The 17,398-nt window shown below is 30.7% G+C and overlaps 3 protein-coding genes across 10 annotated transcripts; 1 reads left to right on the top strand and 2 right to left on the bottom strand.

The window, feature by feature from the left end:
- Positions 1 to 42: 42 nt before the first annotated feature.
- On the bottom strand, positions 43 to 3,024 carry LOC122635271 (cell division cycle protein 20 homolog). The gene is made up of 7 exons (XM_043825288.1): positions 2,361 to 3,024; positions 2,130 to 2,263; positions 1,968 to 2,062; positions 1,577 to 1,865; positions 1,178 to 1,475; positions 767 to 1,083; positions 43 to 656 (listed from the first exon to the last, which is right to left on the bottom strand). The coding sequence occupies exons 1-7, from the start codon at positions 2,471 to 2,473 to the stop codon at positions 328 to 330; spliced, it is 1,575 nt and encodes a 524-aa protein (XP_043681223.1). The 5' UTR covers positions 2,474 to 3,024; the 3' UTR covers positions 43 to 327.
- A 410-nt stretch (positions 3,025 to 3,434) lies between these two features.
- Positions 3,435 to 14,343, top strand: LOC122635268 (dual specificity protein phosphatase CDC14A-like). 8 transcript variants are annotated; one of them, XR_006328620.1, is made up of 10 exons: positions 3,435 to 4,425; positions 4,696 to 4,797; positions 5,011 to 5,276; positions 5,348 to 5,648; positions 5,727 to 6,096; positions 6,333 to 6,683; positions 6,756 to 6,887; positions 7,079 to 7,223; positions 12,555 to 12,653; positions 12,774 to 13,934. XR_006328620.1 is itself a non-coding variant. In XM_043825282.1 (9 exons), the coding sequence occupies exons 2-9, from the start codon at positions 4,749 to 4,751 to the stop codon at positions 14,021 to 14,023; spliced, it is 1,659 nt and encodes a 552-aa protein (XP_043681217.1). In that variant the 5' UTR covers positions 3,435 to 4,425; positions 4,696 to 4,748; the 3' UTR covers positions 14,024 to 14,343. The 8 variants fall into 8 exon arrangements, 7 of the variants coding, with proteins under 7 accessions (XP_043681217.1, XP_043681216.1, XP_043681219.1 ...); XM_043825282.1 differs by lacking the exons at positions 12,555 to 12,653; positions 12,774 to 13,934 and adding an exon at positions 13,979 to 14,343; XM_043825281.1 differs by lacking the exons at positions 12,555 to 12,653; positions 12,774 to 13,934 and adding an exon at positions 13,979 to 13,997 and having other exon boundaries at positions 7,079 to 7,363.
- Positions 11,022 to 13,823, bottom strand: LOC122635275 (putative inhibitor of apoptosis). Its single transcript, XM_043825295.1, has 2 exons — positions 13,017 to 13,823; positions 11,022 to 12,915 (listed from the first exon to the last, which is right to left on the bottom strand). The coding sequence occupies exons 1-2, from the start codon at positions 13,821 to 13,823 to the stop codon at positions 12,550 to 12,552; spliced, it is 1,173 nt and encodes a 390-aa protein (XP_043681230.1). The 3' UTR covers positions 11,022 to 12,549.
- Positions 14,344 to 17,398: the final 3,055 nt, after the last annotated feature.

Raw genomic sequence — 17,398 nt, 5'->3', positions numbered from 1 at the left:
TATAATTATTTCAGATATTACAATTCACTTATTTACGAAATATTAGAAAAAATAATTTATTTCAAGTTTTTTTTCTTTTTTTTTTTCTTTTTTTTTATAGTACATTATTTAAAAGTCAAGATAATATCTCTTAAAGTAAATGTATAAGTACGTGTCCATAAGAAACAACGGTCGCATACCTATTATTGTAAGAAAATAAAATATTCTAAATCAAATACTTTATCTTATGAGAATAAAATATCTTTTCTTTGTCAGAGAGTTAATGGTTGAAAATAATTAAGGCTAATAAATTTAAAAATATTCGATATAGAGATTTAATATTAAATTTTATCTTATAGACTGCTTAAGTCTAGACGGTATAGATTTAATTTCACTAAGTTCCTTCTTCTTATGTGGATCAGGTAGAAAACATTTCCACAATCTTAACGTTTCATCAGCACCTGCACTAAGAACTGTAGTACCATCAGGAGACATGGCTAAATGTAAAACACGACTAGAATGGCCAGTTAATTCTGCAACTTTTGTCATCCCTGGATATTTCCATATAGTTAATTGATTTTGTGCATATCCATGGCCTGATATTATTTCCTTATATGTTGAAGACCAAAGCAAAGAGCATACTTGTGATTTCGTATCTATACTATTTAGACAAGCTCCTATATTTAAAGTAAATCATATATAAATAAGTTTCATGAGCATATTTTAATTAATATTTATAAAGATATTTAAATTAGTATAATAACTAAATATATAATTGTTTATTCACCTGTATTACAATTCCAAAATCTAATTGTTCTATCTGCAGTACCACCACCACTAGCTAAAATATTATTTTGCCAAGGACACCATGCTAGTGCTTTTACAGCTGCTTGGTGTTGATTCAATGTATAAAGAGGTTGAGTATGGGAATGATTCTGCCCAGCAACTACTGGCCATATATAAAGCATATTATCATTGCCACCACTAGCTAAATACTTTCCATCTGGTGACCATTTTAAACCGCATACTTCTTGAGCATGTGCATTTACAGATGATATTAAATGCTGACGTTGTCTAACATCATGGTGTACTATTTGACCACCTCTGAAAAAAAAAAAAAAAGAAAATAATTGTAAGATCTGATACTATACAAAGAAACTTGAAAAACTTAGTAACTTTTATACATTTATTAAAGTACCTGCAGCCACTTGTCAAAATATGAGAATTCCATGCAAGAGAACCAACTCTAGAAGCATGACCATTCATTACACGTACTCTTTTTACTTCACTACAATCCCATAATTCTGTATTTCCTACAGTAGTTCCAATGGCTAAATATGGACCTTCCTGAATCCATGCTACAGAACATACATAATCGTTGCTTTCTAACTCAAATAATTGTGCTATAGTGCCTGTTCCAGCATTCCATAAATATACACTACTACCTAAAGCTACAGCTAAAACATTACTTTCTGACCAATCAATTAGATTCAAATCTGCAAATAAAAACAATGTATTTATGTGATGTAATGTATTTAATACAATGTAATGTATTTAATACAATGTAATGTATTTATGTATTTTGTTATATACTTACAATAATCATCAATAATTTCTGGTGCATCCAATATTCGATCAGGGGCTTGTGGGATATATCTTGTAGAAGCTTTAACACTAGCTGGTGTTTTCGTCTGACTATAGACAACTCTTAAAGGATTCTGATATCCTTCAGGCGGAGCTGGTGCTTTATTTTGATATGATAAAACTCTCATATTATTAATATCCCCACCATGTAGATTTTCTCCTATCAAACGTTGCATTTCTTTTTTTGTAGGACTTATATTATCCCCTTTGTCACCATCTTGGTCTATTTGTTGCTGCTGAATCTTAAATAGAAAAAATAGAATTTTACATTTTCAAGTAAAACATGAAAAAGAAATAATTAATAAATGTATACTAATAATTAACTATAAAAGAAAAAAAAATACCTTATAATAACCTAAATCGAAGTTTGTTGTTGATCTACAAGGAATAAATCTATCTCCACCATTAGGTGTACTGGCAGGAGTATTGACATTACGACCTGTTGTTGAAAATAAAATTAATCTTCATTAATATTAATAATACAATTGCCATAAAAGTTTATTTACCTGGAGACTTTTTATTTCCTTTTGATGGTGTCTTTTTATTCTTTGAATCTTTTTTATCTGTTGGCGTCTTCCCTGTAGTAGTATTCATAAAAGATGCAGACATAACTTTGCGTGATGAGTTCAAGCTAACATTACTATAAAAAAAAAGAAAAAAAAAAAAAAAGAGAAGAAAACAATTATATATTTTGATGATTGAATGAACATAACATAATGCGAGATATGATGCATTACCTTGAATTTGAAGTCTCCAAACATTTTTTCTGCCAGCGTGGAAGTGGTCCTTTGATGGCTTCATCCATTCGAGTTAAATTATTTAATTCTTTCATATATTTTAAATGCGACATGATTATAGATTATGTAATAATAAAAACTTGACACCGAAAATTATACAGTATTCACGAACGTATTTTTTACGATGCAAATCTTTCAAATCTTTTTTATGAAAATTAATAAATTAAGAAAAGAACTTCCAGAGTGACTTTTCTAATAAATATATCGTGTGATTAAGTTGCTTAAAAAAAAAAAAAAAAGGGAATTGCTACATTCACAAAAATAAAAAGTCTTTTACACTGTACTGCAATAAGCTCGTGAGACAACTCTGGGTCATTTAAACGGATGAAACATCTGAAAATCTTCAAGCGACCGTTGAATTTTGAATTTAATTCGTGTTTCCTCCTACGATGGCGCTTGGAAACGATTTTCAGGAGAATTTTCATCGATATTATTTTAATAAAAAAAAACATAATTATCTTAAGAAATCATAAAAACAAAGCTATTTACACTGATTACAAAACTAATATTTATTTAAAATTAGAAGAAAATTCGATCTATGTAACTTTTCGATTTCTGTTGTTTTGATTGGTCGAACGAGAAAGAAATCGACTAATCAACATCAAGCTACGATCTGCCATTTTCTTCAAGTTTGAAACCTAACATATTCAAAAAAAGTTTTCCTCCGACAAACAGGACAGATGATTGATATAAAATTCCGATATTAAAGGTGAGAAAATAATATTATTTCATAGAACTGTACTTATTTTTATCGTTGTTTCTTTCGTATCAATCGATATTTAACTAGAACGATGACAGAATACAGCAATTTTATATTGTAGATACAATACGATAGGATAGAAAGAGAGAGAAAGAGAGAGAGAGAGAGAGAGAGAGAGAGAGAGACAGACAGAGAGAAAGAGAGTTAGGAGTGAGAGAGAGGGAGAGAAAGAGAATGAGAGGGAGTAAGAAAGAGAGAGAGTGAGAGAGAGAGGAAGGAGACCTCATTGATAAGGATCAAAATATACGGTACATCGCATATACTTTATTCTACGTTCGCCTTATTTATATCGATTTTTTCATGTTTGTTTTCGGTATATTACGTGTCTAAAGAAGAGGAGAAGGGAAAAGAGATCGAAATAGTAGTTCTTGCGACGTGCGCCGTACGACGTAGTTATCGCGTCGTAGGCGTAGTAGAGAAAGAGGCGTATGCATGTAAGAAGGTGAAAGGTCGTGATGCTGTTCACGAAGAATTCTTGGCAAGGTTTAAAAGCGTTCAAATCTCGCTCGATTTAGTTCGAAAGATCTCGTACTTGATTTTTCCTCATTTTTCCTTTCTCCTTGTCTGTTTCTCTCACTCTCACTCTCTCTTTCTTTCTGTCTCTCTCTCTCTCTCTATCTATCTATCTTTCTCTTTCTATCTTCTATACTTGTTCTTTCTTTCTCTGTCTTTCTCTCTGCTCCTTTCTAAACCGATTCTACGTTCGTTCAGCCAAAGCGCGTACGACGCTGGATATTTCGATGTCTCCGAGAGACGACCAGTCACGTTTTCTTTTTCCAATACTTTTCAACGAAGTTTCCTCGTCATATCGGATACGTTCGAATACAGGCGCCTATCATTTAACATTCCATTGGTATCGTCGATTTAACGCCGCGAGGGTAACCAACATGGCAGCGGAATCAAAAATTGCTCTACCATCGTACGGTGGATAATGAGGACCTTACAAGCGAGAGATTAGCAAGATCTCGAGGCCTGACATTTCACAAAAGGACAACTACGATGCTCGGATAACAACGTTGTCTCGATGCGAATGAGAGAAAGTGAAATAATGTGTTCTAAATAACGAAATAAAGGGTTAAACTGGCAGAGAGAGAAAGAGAGGGAGAGAGAGAGAAAGAGAGAGAGAGAGAGAAAGAAAGAAGGAAAGAAAAAGAGAGAGAGAGAGAGAGAGAGAGAGACTTGGCAACGTAACAACTGATCAGCCGCCCCTTCAGTCAAAGTTTGAATCTTTCAACGGTCACGCAAGTAAGTGTCAAGCGTCGTCGTACTTATGACGATCTTACTTGCCTTCGTCCCACGAATTATTGGTTCGTTTCTGCATGAATGACGTCTTAGGATCGTCATAATTTTCTTAGATTCATAAAAATGACTATTACCGTACGTGGGTCGTTCAAATCCAGTTTACCTTTGATATCACCCACTCTAACCTTCCGCGTGTTTACTCACACGTATACTATATTCGTAAGCATTAATTAAAACTCTGTTATTCTTTATTACATCGTGCATCGATAACAGGTTCGTTCGAGTGCCATTTGCGCTTTGGTGTACGATAAATTCTCTGCTTCACGATGGATGTTAACGACGAAGTCTTAGTTTGTGCGGCCGAAATTATAAAAGGTAATTGATCTTCTTCTCTTATCCAAACGATTATCGATTTTCTTTTTTTCTTTTTTGTTTTTTTTGTGTTTTTTTTTATATGTATATATATATATATATGTATACTTTTCGATATTTTACTTGCTCCTTTAATAGTCGTCATTTTAATTTTTATCTTCTTAAGAGTTTCCTTATTTATATTTATTTACATCAATCGTTTCTACTTATGTTTAGATCGATTGTACTTTGCGACATTAAAAACAATGGTAAAACCCAAAAGTACACCTAACACTCATTACTTCAGCATTGACGACGAGTTAGTATATGAGAATTTTTACGCAGACTTTGGTCCGTTAAATCTAGCTATGTTGTATCAATATTGTCAAAAAGTTAATAAGAAACTCAAGGCAGTAACGCTGAGTAAAAAGAAAATTGTACATTATACTACGATGTACCCAGAAAAAAGAGTGAATGCTGCCTTTCTTATAGGAAGCTATGCTGTAAGAATATATCATGCTCGTATATCGTATTGTAAATACATAAGTATGTAATTCTGTTTTATATATTTCAGATACTGTACTGCAAACATACAGTGCAAGAAGCTTACGAATGTTTGACCAATAGTCCAAACAGTCCACCTTTTATGATGTTCCGTGATGCCTCTGTAGGATCTCCGTGTTACAAAATATCATTGTATGAATGTCTTAGTGCTATAGATAAGTGCCATCGTCTTGGTTTTTTTAATTTTCAAGATTTTCGAGTTAAAGAGTATGAACATTTCGAAAGAGTTGAGAATGGAGATTTAAATTGGATAGTTCCTGGAAAATTCATTGCTTTTTGTGGCCCACATGCAAAATCTAAAATTGAGAATGGTACATATTGTACATTGTGTTATCTATCTTATTATTTTGTAAACGCATGGACATTTTTGATACTAGATCTGTTTTCAGGATATCCACTACATGCACCAGAATCCTATTTTAACTATTTTCGTCGTAATAATGTTTCTACGGTTATACGACTTAATACAAAAATCTACGATGCTTCAAGTTTCATAGAAGCAGGCTTCGAACACAAAGATCTTTTCTTTGTGGATGGTTCGACGCCAACAGACTCGATTATGCGTCAATTTCTTAAAATATCAGAAAATGCAAGTGGTGCTGTAGCTGTACATTGCAAGGCAGGTCTTGGAAGAACTGGTTCTCTCATAGGATGTTATATCATGAAACATTATCATTTGACTGCTCATGAAACGATTGCATGGATCAGAATATGTAGACCAGGTTCTGTTATTGGACATCAACAGCAATGGCTAGAAAAGTGGGTATTCTTCCTGAAATGTTTCCAAGTAAATTGTAACAAATACTCGATGGTTTTTAATATACTATACAGTTGGCACAATATCTCTAACTATTTATACATTAGATTTATTAGTAATACATGTTTATTGTGATAAAAGTAAAAGTCTCTTTTAGTTGCTAAATAAATTAATATAATTTCGATAGTTACACCTATTTTCTGTAGGCAATAAATCAATTTTGAATTTTGTGCTTCAGAAAAGAGGCGTTTCTTCACTCATTGCTGAAAGAACCATTGCATTTTGAGAATAGAAATCCAGTGCATAAATACGGTATATATTCAATAATGGGAAGACCTAAAACCGCATTCTTATTAAATCTAAACAACGCTCGTGTGGTACAAGATAATGTTTCTGGCATAATGCACAGAGTGGATGGAATCAAATTAGATGATTCTACCCCTGTTGCAAGTCTTAAATCAACAAATAGACACTCGTCCTCTACTTTAACACAAGGTGATAAATTAAATCAAATTAAAGCTAGAAGAAGAAGACTACGTGTAAATCAGTCTTCTCTTGGCACTCCTACTGGATCATCAACAGTTGTTCAGTGAGTTTATTTATTCATATAAGATACATAATTACATGCGTCATTTGATACAAATAATTATTATGCTTTCAGTCCATATTTAGGACCATTACTGCAAACCAGAAATCAAAAAGGAGCAGCTATTGCTACATTAGCTGGAAATAAGGAAAAAGGTCCTTTAAAAAGATTACTCGCGAGATCGACAGCAACAACAGTTGTTAAAAGGTCAGATTATTTTGAACTATTGCCATTCTTATTAACACAATTCTCTTATCTTTTATCTTCCTTTTTCTGCACTTCTGCCTTGGACATTTAATAACATGCTTTGAATAATATTAATGAAGCATCTTATATTTCTAATATTGCATGTTATAAACTAAATCTTAGACCTTTCTATCTTTCTATGGAAATTGTAGAAACAGTTGGCTGGTCAACAATAGCTGTGATCCACCTACCCGCCGTGTTAGATCTAAACCAACAACACAGATCCATAATATCAACAACAATACAACTACTACTACTCCTGTTACATCTATGTCTATATCAAAACCAGTGACAAAGGCGAGTATGAGAACTTCATGCATCTCAGAGGCCCGTGCTACGAACTCGTCTACAAATCATTCGGTTGCACAACCACAACCAGGCATGAATATGATTCTTAGGTCAGCAGACCGAGTTACCCGCTATCATTCTCTCAGGCAGTAAGTCTCAATAACTGTTACTTTCCAAAGTTGTTACAAAGTAACAGTTTTATATTTTCTTCTCTCTCTTTCGTTGTTCCTTTTGTGTGTTTTGAGAACACACCAGGAATCCCTTATTCTTATCCCCTTACAACTTTTGAAGCTTGCTTTACTTCTTCACGTAATTCTGCTTTCTTTTACTAACAAGAAGTCCTATAATACAATATTAAAGCATGTGGTGGTATATAATTTATACAACTTATATATATATATATACATATATATATATATACATATATATATATACATATATATATATATATATGCTTAAATTATTTTAAGATTTTATAACACAGAGAGTAATAGAGAGTGGATACATTTCTGGATACATATTATATTTTTAAGTATTTTACAGTATACAGTATTACAAAAGTATCCCATTTATTTACAAATATAAAGAGAACACGTTATTTTTATACAATCATAGTAATAGATTACTGGTATCAATCTATAGAACACGCGTTATAATATGCCTGCAGCATGGTACTGTGGATTTTTATGTTGGCATGAAGTAACATCATTCCTTATAAAATTATCTGGGCCTGGACAAATAATAACACTGATAAGAATTGCACAAAAAATTTGTTGTTTTTATTTTCACATACATGGAAACGTAACATTGTTTATTCAAATCATACATACGTATATTTGCCCAGGCCTGAGCATTATGTAAACTACATTTAGCGCTTAAGCATGAAGTAGTAGCGGAGGTGGCTAACAAACCGATCCCATCTATTTCTATGACTTGCAGTGCGCGCACGACAAAAAGTTGTAAAACTGCATTTATCAGATGACTAACCGATATTCTCAGTGGCGTGGGGGAGGACAGTCCAGTAACCCGAGCGTCTCACCAGCGCCGAAGATCTCATCGCTTAAACCCCATCATTCAATAAATGCACTTCAAAGATCTTCGATTTCTTCAAATTTAAACGAGTGCAGGTTAGACTTTTATTATCAAAGGAGATTTAAAAATATTTGCAGCCATTTTCACACTGCATTTTTAAAAAAGATCTATCATTCTTTTCGCTATATTAATATTTTGAAAATATAAAGCTTTTAAATACCACCAACAAGCGGGAATAATTTATTACATTTACTATGAATACTTTTGCAATTTTACTTTAACGGTTCTTCCATTTTGCGACACGTTGAACGCTCGCATGAAAAAAAATTTGTCGTTTATATCGTTATCATCTTTTTTCTTAATCTTCTGCTGGTCAGACAAAAAATATATTTTCGAAGATCGCATCGAACTCGATTAATTTTTCAATTGGATGATTCTTTTTCTCTCTCTCTCTCTTTTTTTTTTTTTTTTATTATTATTATATTCTAATAACCACATTTCATTTTATCTATTTTTCAATATACAACAGAATACAAGAATTTTATTACCGAGTTCTATCATTAGATAGTAATGATGCATAAATACAGTGAGAAACTATCGAGACTCTATGAATATTAAGATGACAATTTGCCTACTGTTAAAATAAAAAAATTTTGTATTAACATTATATCACATCTTTCACATAACCATTCTGTAAATATTAATTAAAACAACTAAGTTTTTAGATAGATTCAATCTTTTTAAGCATTTCTTAAATGTTTCATTGCTTTGAGCTCGGTAAAAGGCATTGGGGGACAAAAATTTGCAATTTTGCAGTGCACATATAGAACTAGTTTACGTGTTATTAACAAAGTATAATTGTCTCCGTATAAAAAAATGGTGTATAGATATAATAATTATATCAGTCCTTTGCTAATGTGTGTTAAAGCAAAGGAAAGATTTTATGTACCATAACATCTAATTTTTAATCAAATAGAAACTATCAGAAGCTATAGATTTTTAAAAATTATATTACTTCATATAAACTTGTTATACTATTGTATTACATGCGTAGAATAGTGTGCGTGATTTAAATCTACATTTAAGTAGAAAATATTAATCCTTTGCAGTCGTAAATCCTAAGCTGCGTCTCGCACGCCCGCTAATCGTTTGTTTATACGCGATGTAGATATATTATCAAAGATTATAATATTCAATATTATAATTAAAAAAATTGATGGATTTGAAAATAATTAATATTAATAAATTGATACTATTACGACCGCAGAGGATTGAAAAAGAAATATTCAAAATACTATACACAGCTTCATCATGGACTGAAGATCATTTTTAGATCCTTTGATTGTTCGTACGATTATATTTTATTATTATTTAATATATATACTTCATTGATCTTTATTTTTTTCTTTTTACATTGTTGTAACAATGTCAACTGAAAAACATATCACGAAATATAATTATAATAAATACTGGTATTAGAAAAAATAATTTATGAAGTAAAACGAATTAAATTATAAAAAAAAAATCTAAGGAATCGACATTAAAAATACGTATTGTAAATATTCTCTATTATTAAGTAAAATATTTAAATGATTATTTAGGCGAATATTGAAATTTTTTTTTTTTATGCGAAAATAAAAAATCTAGTCTGATATGTACACTTGAAAAACTTATTTCTTGTACATATCAAAGGATTTGAAAATGAAAGAAAATATTTCTTATCCTGATGTAGCAATGTGTAGAATGTACATAGAATTATATTATTCGGAATAAGTACAACGTTAATGATATAAGCTGTTGCTATTACAAATTAATATTTGTATTCTTTTTTGATTAAGTTTTTCTGGAGATACCTAAATGTTTTTATATTCAATAATTCTTTTTCTTTTTTTTTTTAATTTTTTTTTTATTTAAAAAAAAATTTTTTTTCTCGAAAATTACATAATCTGTTATAACAGCTTATACATTTTGCGATATCACAAAAAATGGAATTTTATAATTCGCTATGCGAAGACACGATATTGTAATATTTATACATCATTAGTTGTTTCTAACAACTTAGTCAAGTATTCTTTGCTAAGACAATGCACAGAAAATTTACTGTGAAAAATCACAGAAAATTATTCTAAGGAATTGCATACATTTACATTTAGTAATATGAACAAATGGAATGCCATTTCCAAATTTTACAGTTTAATGAATCATACAGATTGAGAAACAACTTGATTAAACAGATCACATGTAATTACAAACACATACATTATTTCTATGAAGTTAAATATTTCCATATTCAGCTTAAAGCAAAAAATAAATAAATTAATAAAATAAAACAAAAAAATAGTAAAGTAGTAGTTATCAATAGTGTATAAAAAATATCCTGTTTTCCATCAAACTAAATTTACTAATGTTTCTAAATACACAGATGCTTTTGATGTATATGCCTATCACATGTACCAAAAATTTATGTGTATGAATTTTTATGCAGACATAATAAGAAGCATTTAACTGGATTGCTTACACAAATATTGTCATTAATGTATGACAGCAAACTATTTTAATAATATGATGTAATCAATGTGTCATAGCAGATCCTAGAAAAGGAAATGTTTTATAGATTTGAAGATATTTGCTAATAACTGTAGATATATAATAGAATATCTGATTTATAAATATATGAATTACCTCTTGTATTTCTGACAAATAATTTATTTTGAGATTAGGAATTAGTTTTACAAACCCAATAGTTCGAATTCTTTTTTTTTTTTTTCTTTCTTGAAGGGATTACAAATTCACATAACAATTTTTAAGGCCTAAATTACAAAGACCATTATTATGATAATTTGTTATATATAATTACAAATTGGAATATTGGATGAAATTGCGCGAAAGAATACTTTTTTATAGATATTATAACACTATGAGTTGTATAAAAATAACATTGATAATTGGTCAATATTTATTTCTCACTATAATTATTTAGCTAAATTTAGATATTTTACAAAGTTATTTAAAAATATAATTTGTTGAGATAACTGTGATATAATAAGCACACACTTTTGATCTTTCTATTGAAAGGTTTGGCCATTTTAACTATAAGAAGGTACATATGTCTCAAAAAGGCCTCCCTTTTTATACATCCGTTGCAAAAATATTACGCAAACACACGACCAATTATCTGATTTTCCATTTTTCTATGTAATGTTACATTTGTCTGTCTAATATTGATATAAATTTAATATGTTAATATAATGTGTTATGATTACAAATGTAATGTTACATGCAGAGAGAATTCTATTTAATAATATTAAACGTGTGTATAATTCATGCACTTTGGAAAAATATCTTTATTCACTGTTAAGCTTATGTTAAAGTTTAGTATATCGGTAATTAATGATAAGAAATATTGATAAAGTATTATTTAACACTATATACTTACACATTAGGGACTTCTTTTTATAATTACTATCAATGTTTCATGTGCTTTATATATATAAATGACACCTAGTGAACTTTATATTGCGTTATACACCTAATAAAGACTATGTATTTTACTTACATTATGTATTTTATGAATAGTATAACAATCCCATATACTATAGAAAATAGTAGATGATATAGTATATGTGTTGTCTAAACAAGTACAAGCAGTGGATATAGTTAAATTCAATTGCATGCAATGATTTCAGTATATACGTATATATATATATATATATATAAAAAAGGAAATAAAAATGAAAGGAAAGGAAAAGAAGAAATTTTAATTATATTCCTAAAGTTTATTTGTAAGCTAACAATCGTTCGTAATAAGTATTTGATCATACAAAATATAATTACAAGCTCTTAATACGATACGTTCGTTATATCACAATACGTCAATTAATTTGGATATAAATTTGAAGGAAATACATTAATAATGTCACAACTATGGATATATTACAATGTTTCGAATAACATATTTCTTCCAAATATACTAATCCCGGGAGATTACACCATTTGTTTTAGCATATTTTCTCTATGCTTTTAATTTCCATTGAGATCATCTATTTGTATATTTCTACGGCATAATGTTGGAAATTGTAAAATACCTAATATACTTTACATAAATATTACAAACTAATGATTTAGTTACAATAATTGTTACAATAATTCTATACGATTTATAAACTATTCACATAAGGCAGGGATGTGTGAATACGTGCGTGAATCGAGTTGAGAGAAATGTAATGCAGTAGTTATACATTAATAGTTCCCTTTTCATTTAACACATTTTGCAAAATTTACAATCTACTTTTATTTTTACAATTCAAGACAGGAAGGCCCTAACTTTCATTGCTACGTGTACTCTACACACGGCACAAGTCGTCATTTCCGGTGCACAGTCAACACAGGCAACCATATGTCCACATGGTAAGAAAACCACACCTAACTCTCCATTATAGCAAATTTTACATACTCTAGCATCATCTACGGATTTGCTACAGTGCGCTTTCGTACTATTGAAATCTTTACATCCTTTAATTTCTTCAGATGTAGATCCTTCTACTTTCAAGCCACTCTCAGTTCTGTGACTTGGCCCAGGGGCATTTTCAATTTGACCATTTTCTCCGCTATCCGATGATAATGGTTCAATTGTTTTAATAAAACTTGGTAAGTTCATTTGCAATGCCTCCTGAAAAAAAAAAGAAGGGATATGTTAATAATCAAATCCGTAAGAGTAATATTTAATTCAAAGAAATAGGAATTAACATGAGAATTATAAATGTAAGTTACCTCTGTTGAAATGGGCGATGTTTGCTGTCCTGTGACTTTATTTACATACTCTTGTCCTTTTACCATCAGGAGATAGCAACACTTGGGAAACCATTTGGCATGTTCCTCCCAGGGATCATCTTCAGGTTCCCAATCTTTGAGGCCTCCTCCACAATGATAACAAAGAGTCTGATCACCATTTCCTGTGTAATGGAATCCAGCATGTGCTAAATGCTCTTTTGTCTGTGGCATTGATCTTGGCCAGGTATCAAATGTTTTTAATCTTGCATCATAACTAACAAAGTCAGGATGCAATGGTCCCTTTGTACGACCTAAACCCATAGCATTTAATTTGGCAGTGCTCAAAAGTTGTAACTCTGCTGTAAGAGTATCATTTCCAGAATTTTGATGATATATTCCACAAACATCTAAACTAGATCGTACTGGTGGTATAGTATTTGGATCTGCTCCTATAGGTACATTTCCACACGGTTGTTTTTTAATAAATCTACATTTACTCGACCAACGTTTATGATCCTCCATTGGATCATCATTTTCTACCCACTGACATATCTCTATGTTACATTCAAAACATTTAACTTTGTCTCCTTCACCAAGATAATAAAATCCAGCTGCTGCTAATTTTTCTGGTTCTATATAGGGCACAGGCCAGTTTTCAAAACTTCTTAATCTCTCTGATTCAAAGCGATAACCAACATTATCTACTTCATCTACAGATTTCATCTCTAGTGATGAAGATAAACTTACATTGCCAGAATCTCTGACTGGCAATGATTCATTTGGTAAATGTTCAATAATGTCTGTCATGTTTGTAATTTTAATTACACTTATTGCACTTGAATGTTGTATCAATTATTTGTGTTAAAGTCTGTAATAAGAAACCAAAGAATGGTCAGGCACAAATTGCAATTATAAAACTTTTTGAAAAAAAAAATTTGAACCAAATTGAATTTATTTTGCAGATAAATATATTCTATGCACTCGCACGAGGATGTTCACCGGGGTAGTGGAGAAACTCGACTGAATAAATTTGATAGAAAATTAAATTATATTGCCGCGACGAGCGATAACAAAATGTATCCACTCGACGAGACGTTTTCCGTACAACTGAACGCTAGGACGAGTTCGAGGAATGTGGATTAAATGAATTTCTCCCTCCTTTCATCCTACGGAACAAGCCCTTCTTCTTAACTACAGAAGCTACCCTTACTTTCTTTACCAATAGGAATGTAAAATTGAAGCCCATTCTTCGACCGTCCCTTTTAATGACTATCCCTTTTTTTATTACCTGACCACTTTTATTACCTACCATGAAAATTTTAAAAATGCTTCAAGAATTCTCTATTAAATACTGGTATATATACATAGATATTTTAGAAGTATTTCTTCACAATCTTTTAACGTTCATATTGTAACAATACGTGAAAGTTACAAAATTACGTATAAATTCAAAGATAATCAGTTAATTATCTCTATCGCGAAGAACGATTTTTAATTTAATCATGAAAATAAAATCTATACATTAAGGCTTCCAAGTACTATGTTATAAATAATTAGTAATGATAATTTTGATTGCACATAATATAATAATTGTTTACTTTCGACGTAAAATCAACATTTCCCGCCAAGCATGATAAAATTATTTCTGAACGTTTCCTACGGGTAAATATAAATATAATCATTTTGTAAAATATCTAGCTTTACATAAAAATTTGTTGTAACGTTGAGATATATTTATTTCTCAATATTAAAATATATTTTACAAAAATAACTTGGTACTATCTTCGCATGTACAACTCTCCGTGCAACGTTGCCACGTTCAAGAACCGTTCCACATTCCTTTATTGTTATATTACTCGGGCGTGCATCCATAGGAATGAATGCGGATACAGGTACGTACCTACGAAAGGTTCCTCATTGTATCGTCCCGTTCATACTTTAAGTATTTTCGATGAGTATAATGACGATTTATAATGAGAGTTATAATGGAATTATATACTTTCGAGTAAATATCTTATTTGTTACAAAACAATATCGAAATACACATAATCTATACGGTTTCAAACCGTACGATTTTTTTCTTCAAGAAATAATAATTTTTTTTTAAATTTGAGAAACTTTCCTACTCCATTGTTTATGAAAGAACATATACATATGTAATACATAGCGTTCTTTCTTTAGCACAAAGTTCATTCGTGGTGAGGTTCAAAGAGGATTTACTCGTGACTCAAGCTGGAATAATCTCTCGACGTTTTAAATTCCTGTGTGGTGAGATAAAAACTAAGGACAGGATATTATACAAAGAGAGAGGGAGAGAGAGAGAGATGACGTTATACTTTTCTACATAAATACAGCACACATGGAATTTTCTTTTTCTATGGAAAGATTTATCGATATACTTCTAAAAAAAAAAAAAAAAAAAGAGAGAAAAGAAAATAACAAATGAAATTCTACTTAAATCGATATCGTCCTTCGATAACATTTCAAAAACAATAAATAGATTTATCAAAGAAGATAAACAAATGTAATCATTTTATTCGAAAGTCAAATTCTTACTATTTTCACACGATACTATCACGTGAGACGGTGTCACGTAAAATTTGTAGAATATACGTATTTTTCTTTGAAACTCGTCGCGTCGTCTCTATCTCTCTCTCTCTTTTTCCATTCATGATTCTATCAGTTACGTGGCAACGGCGCCTTCGAGTGTGGGAGTGTAACGGAAGTTAGTCAAACGAGAGAGATAACACGAGAGACCATCAGCATAGTATCTTATGACAGGGCTATACAAAGTTTTCTTTTTAACAATAAATTACTATACATCAAGGAAAAAAATAGGTATTGTTTAATAATTAGTTATTTAATTTTATGGTTCATTATTAATCAACGTTTAATATATACATATATATTCATTCTTTTTTTATTTCTTGGTTTATTCTACCCAACTTTTCTTTTTTGTTTTTTTTTTTTTTTGGTTAGGAAACGTTTAATCTTTCGTCATTAGACTATTAAAAATCGATTAAAAATGTGACGTATAATTATTAGTATATCGATATTCTATCACGTGATAGAATCGATTACTGAATGTTCATCTCGATATACACAATGAATCAATGTATGTTTGTACACAATGTATAGATATAAAAAGAAAAAAAGAAAAAATCTTTGTAAAAATGTCTAATAAATTTTTTTTATAATATACAACTCTATAAGAAATGATTAATGAAACATATTGAAAAATAATGATATGTATTGGAAAGTTTAATATATAAATTTTAATTCATATAATTACTAAATACGTAATAAAAATAATGTAACCAATCAAAATGCGATCTTTAAAAAGGGCGGGTAAACGAATTACCCCCAGGATAGTAAGTGTATCAAAATAATGTATTATCTATATAACGCGCGAATCTAATAATAAAAATTTAAATATAAAAAAATACGAAGTTATCTTTGACGTAACGTAATTAACGACATATGGAAAGGATAGTACTTGAAGATAGTAAAAAAAAAAAAAAAAAAAACAATAAGAAAAAATATCGACAGGTTATTAATATATATCCGTAGATATATATAGATTAGAAAATAAAGTAGATATTTTATTTAGCGATAAGAACGTTCTATAGAAAACAAAAGAATCATAAAACAAAAACGATCGATCTTGTAAAAAGAACGGAACTACGACGTCGTCGTCGTCGTCGTCGTCGTCGTCGTCATGAAATTTGTAACAAAAGATATACATACGCTAATGTCTTCTTTACGGATCGCCTGTTTCTGTGTTCACGTGAATAATAACGAAGAAATATTCTTTCTTCCTTTTGTCAAACGATTAAACGTATTTTCCTACGTTGATTAGAGAGAGAAAGCGTCTTTTCGAATCCTTGTTAATAAGTTGAGAATCGTCGACTATGCGTCGATACTTCACGAAAACGGCACGTTCTCTTTCCTTCTTGTTCTCTCTCTGTCTCTCTCTCTCTCTCTCTCTCTCTCTCTCTCTTTCTCTTTCTCTCTTCCTCGATTGCTAGCTTTCTATAATAATTTTAAATCAAGAACATCGTCACTTACACTTCCATAGATATCGATTTTATCAATGAAATCGACTGTATGTAAACTTGAAAAATAAATAGAAACGTACCATTAACGTTAGATGAGAGAAGAAAATAATACGAGGAACGAATACGATCAGATTCAGACGCTCTATGGACGACGTTGTATGGGTGTTGTTACGAAAGCAGCTGCACGTAAAGACACCAATGGCTGTTCGTTTCGAAGAACCCCACGAAATCCCTCACTTGGAACTCGAGGCCGTATTATAAAATATAGAATACTGCCATCTGCATTCAATTTGATTGATATATTTCATTTATTTATCTTTCTTT

The sequence above is a fragment of the Vespula pensylvanica genome, chromosome 17, assembly GCF_014466175.1.
Source record: "Vespula pensylvanica isolate Volc-1 chromosome 17, ASM1446617v1, whole genome shotgun sequence".
Taxonomy (NCBI): Eukaryota; Metazoa; Arthropoda; class Insecta; order Hymenoptera; family Vespidae; genus Vespula; species Vespula pensylvanica.
The sequence above is the reverse complement of the archived record's forward strand: the minus strand, read 5'-3'. Positions and strand labels throughout refer to the sequence as shown.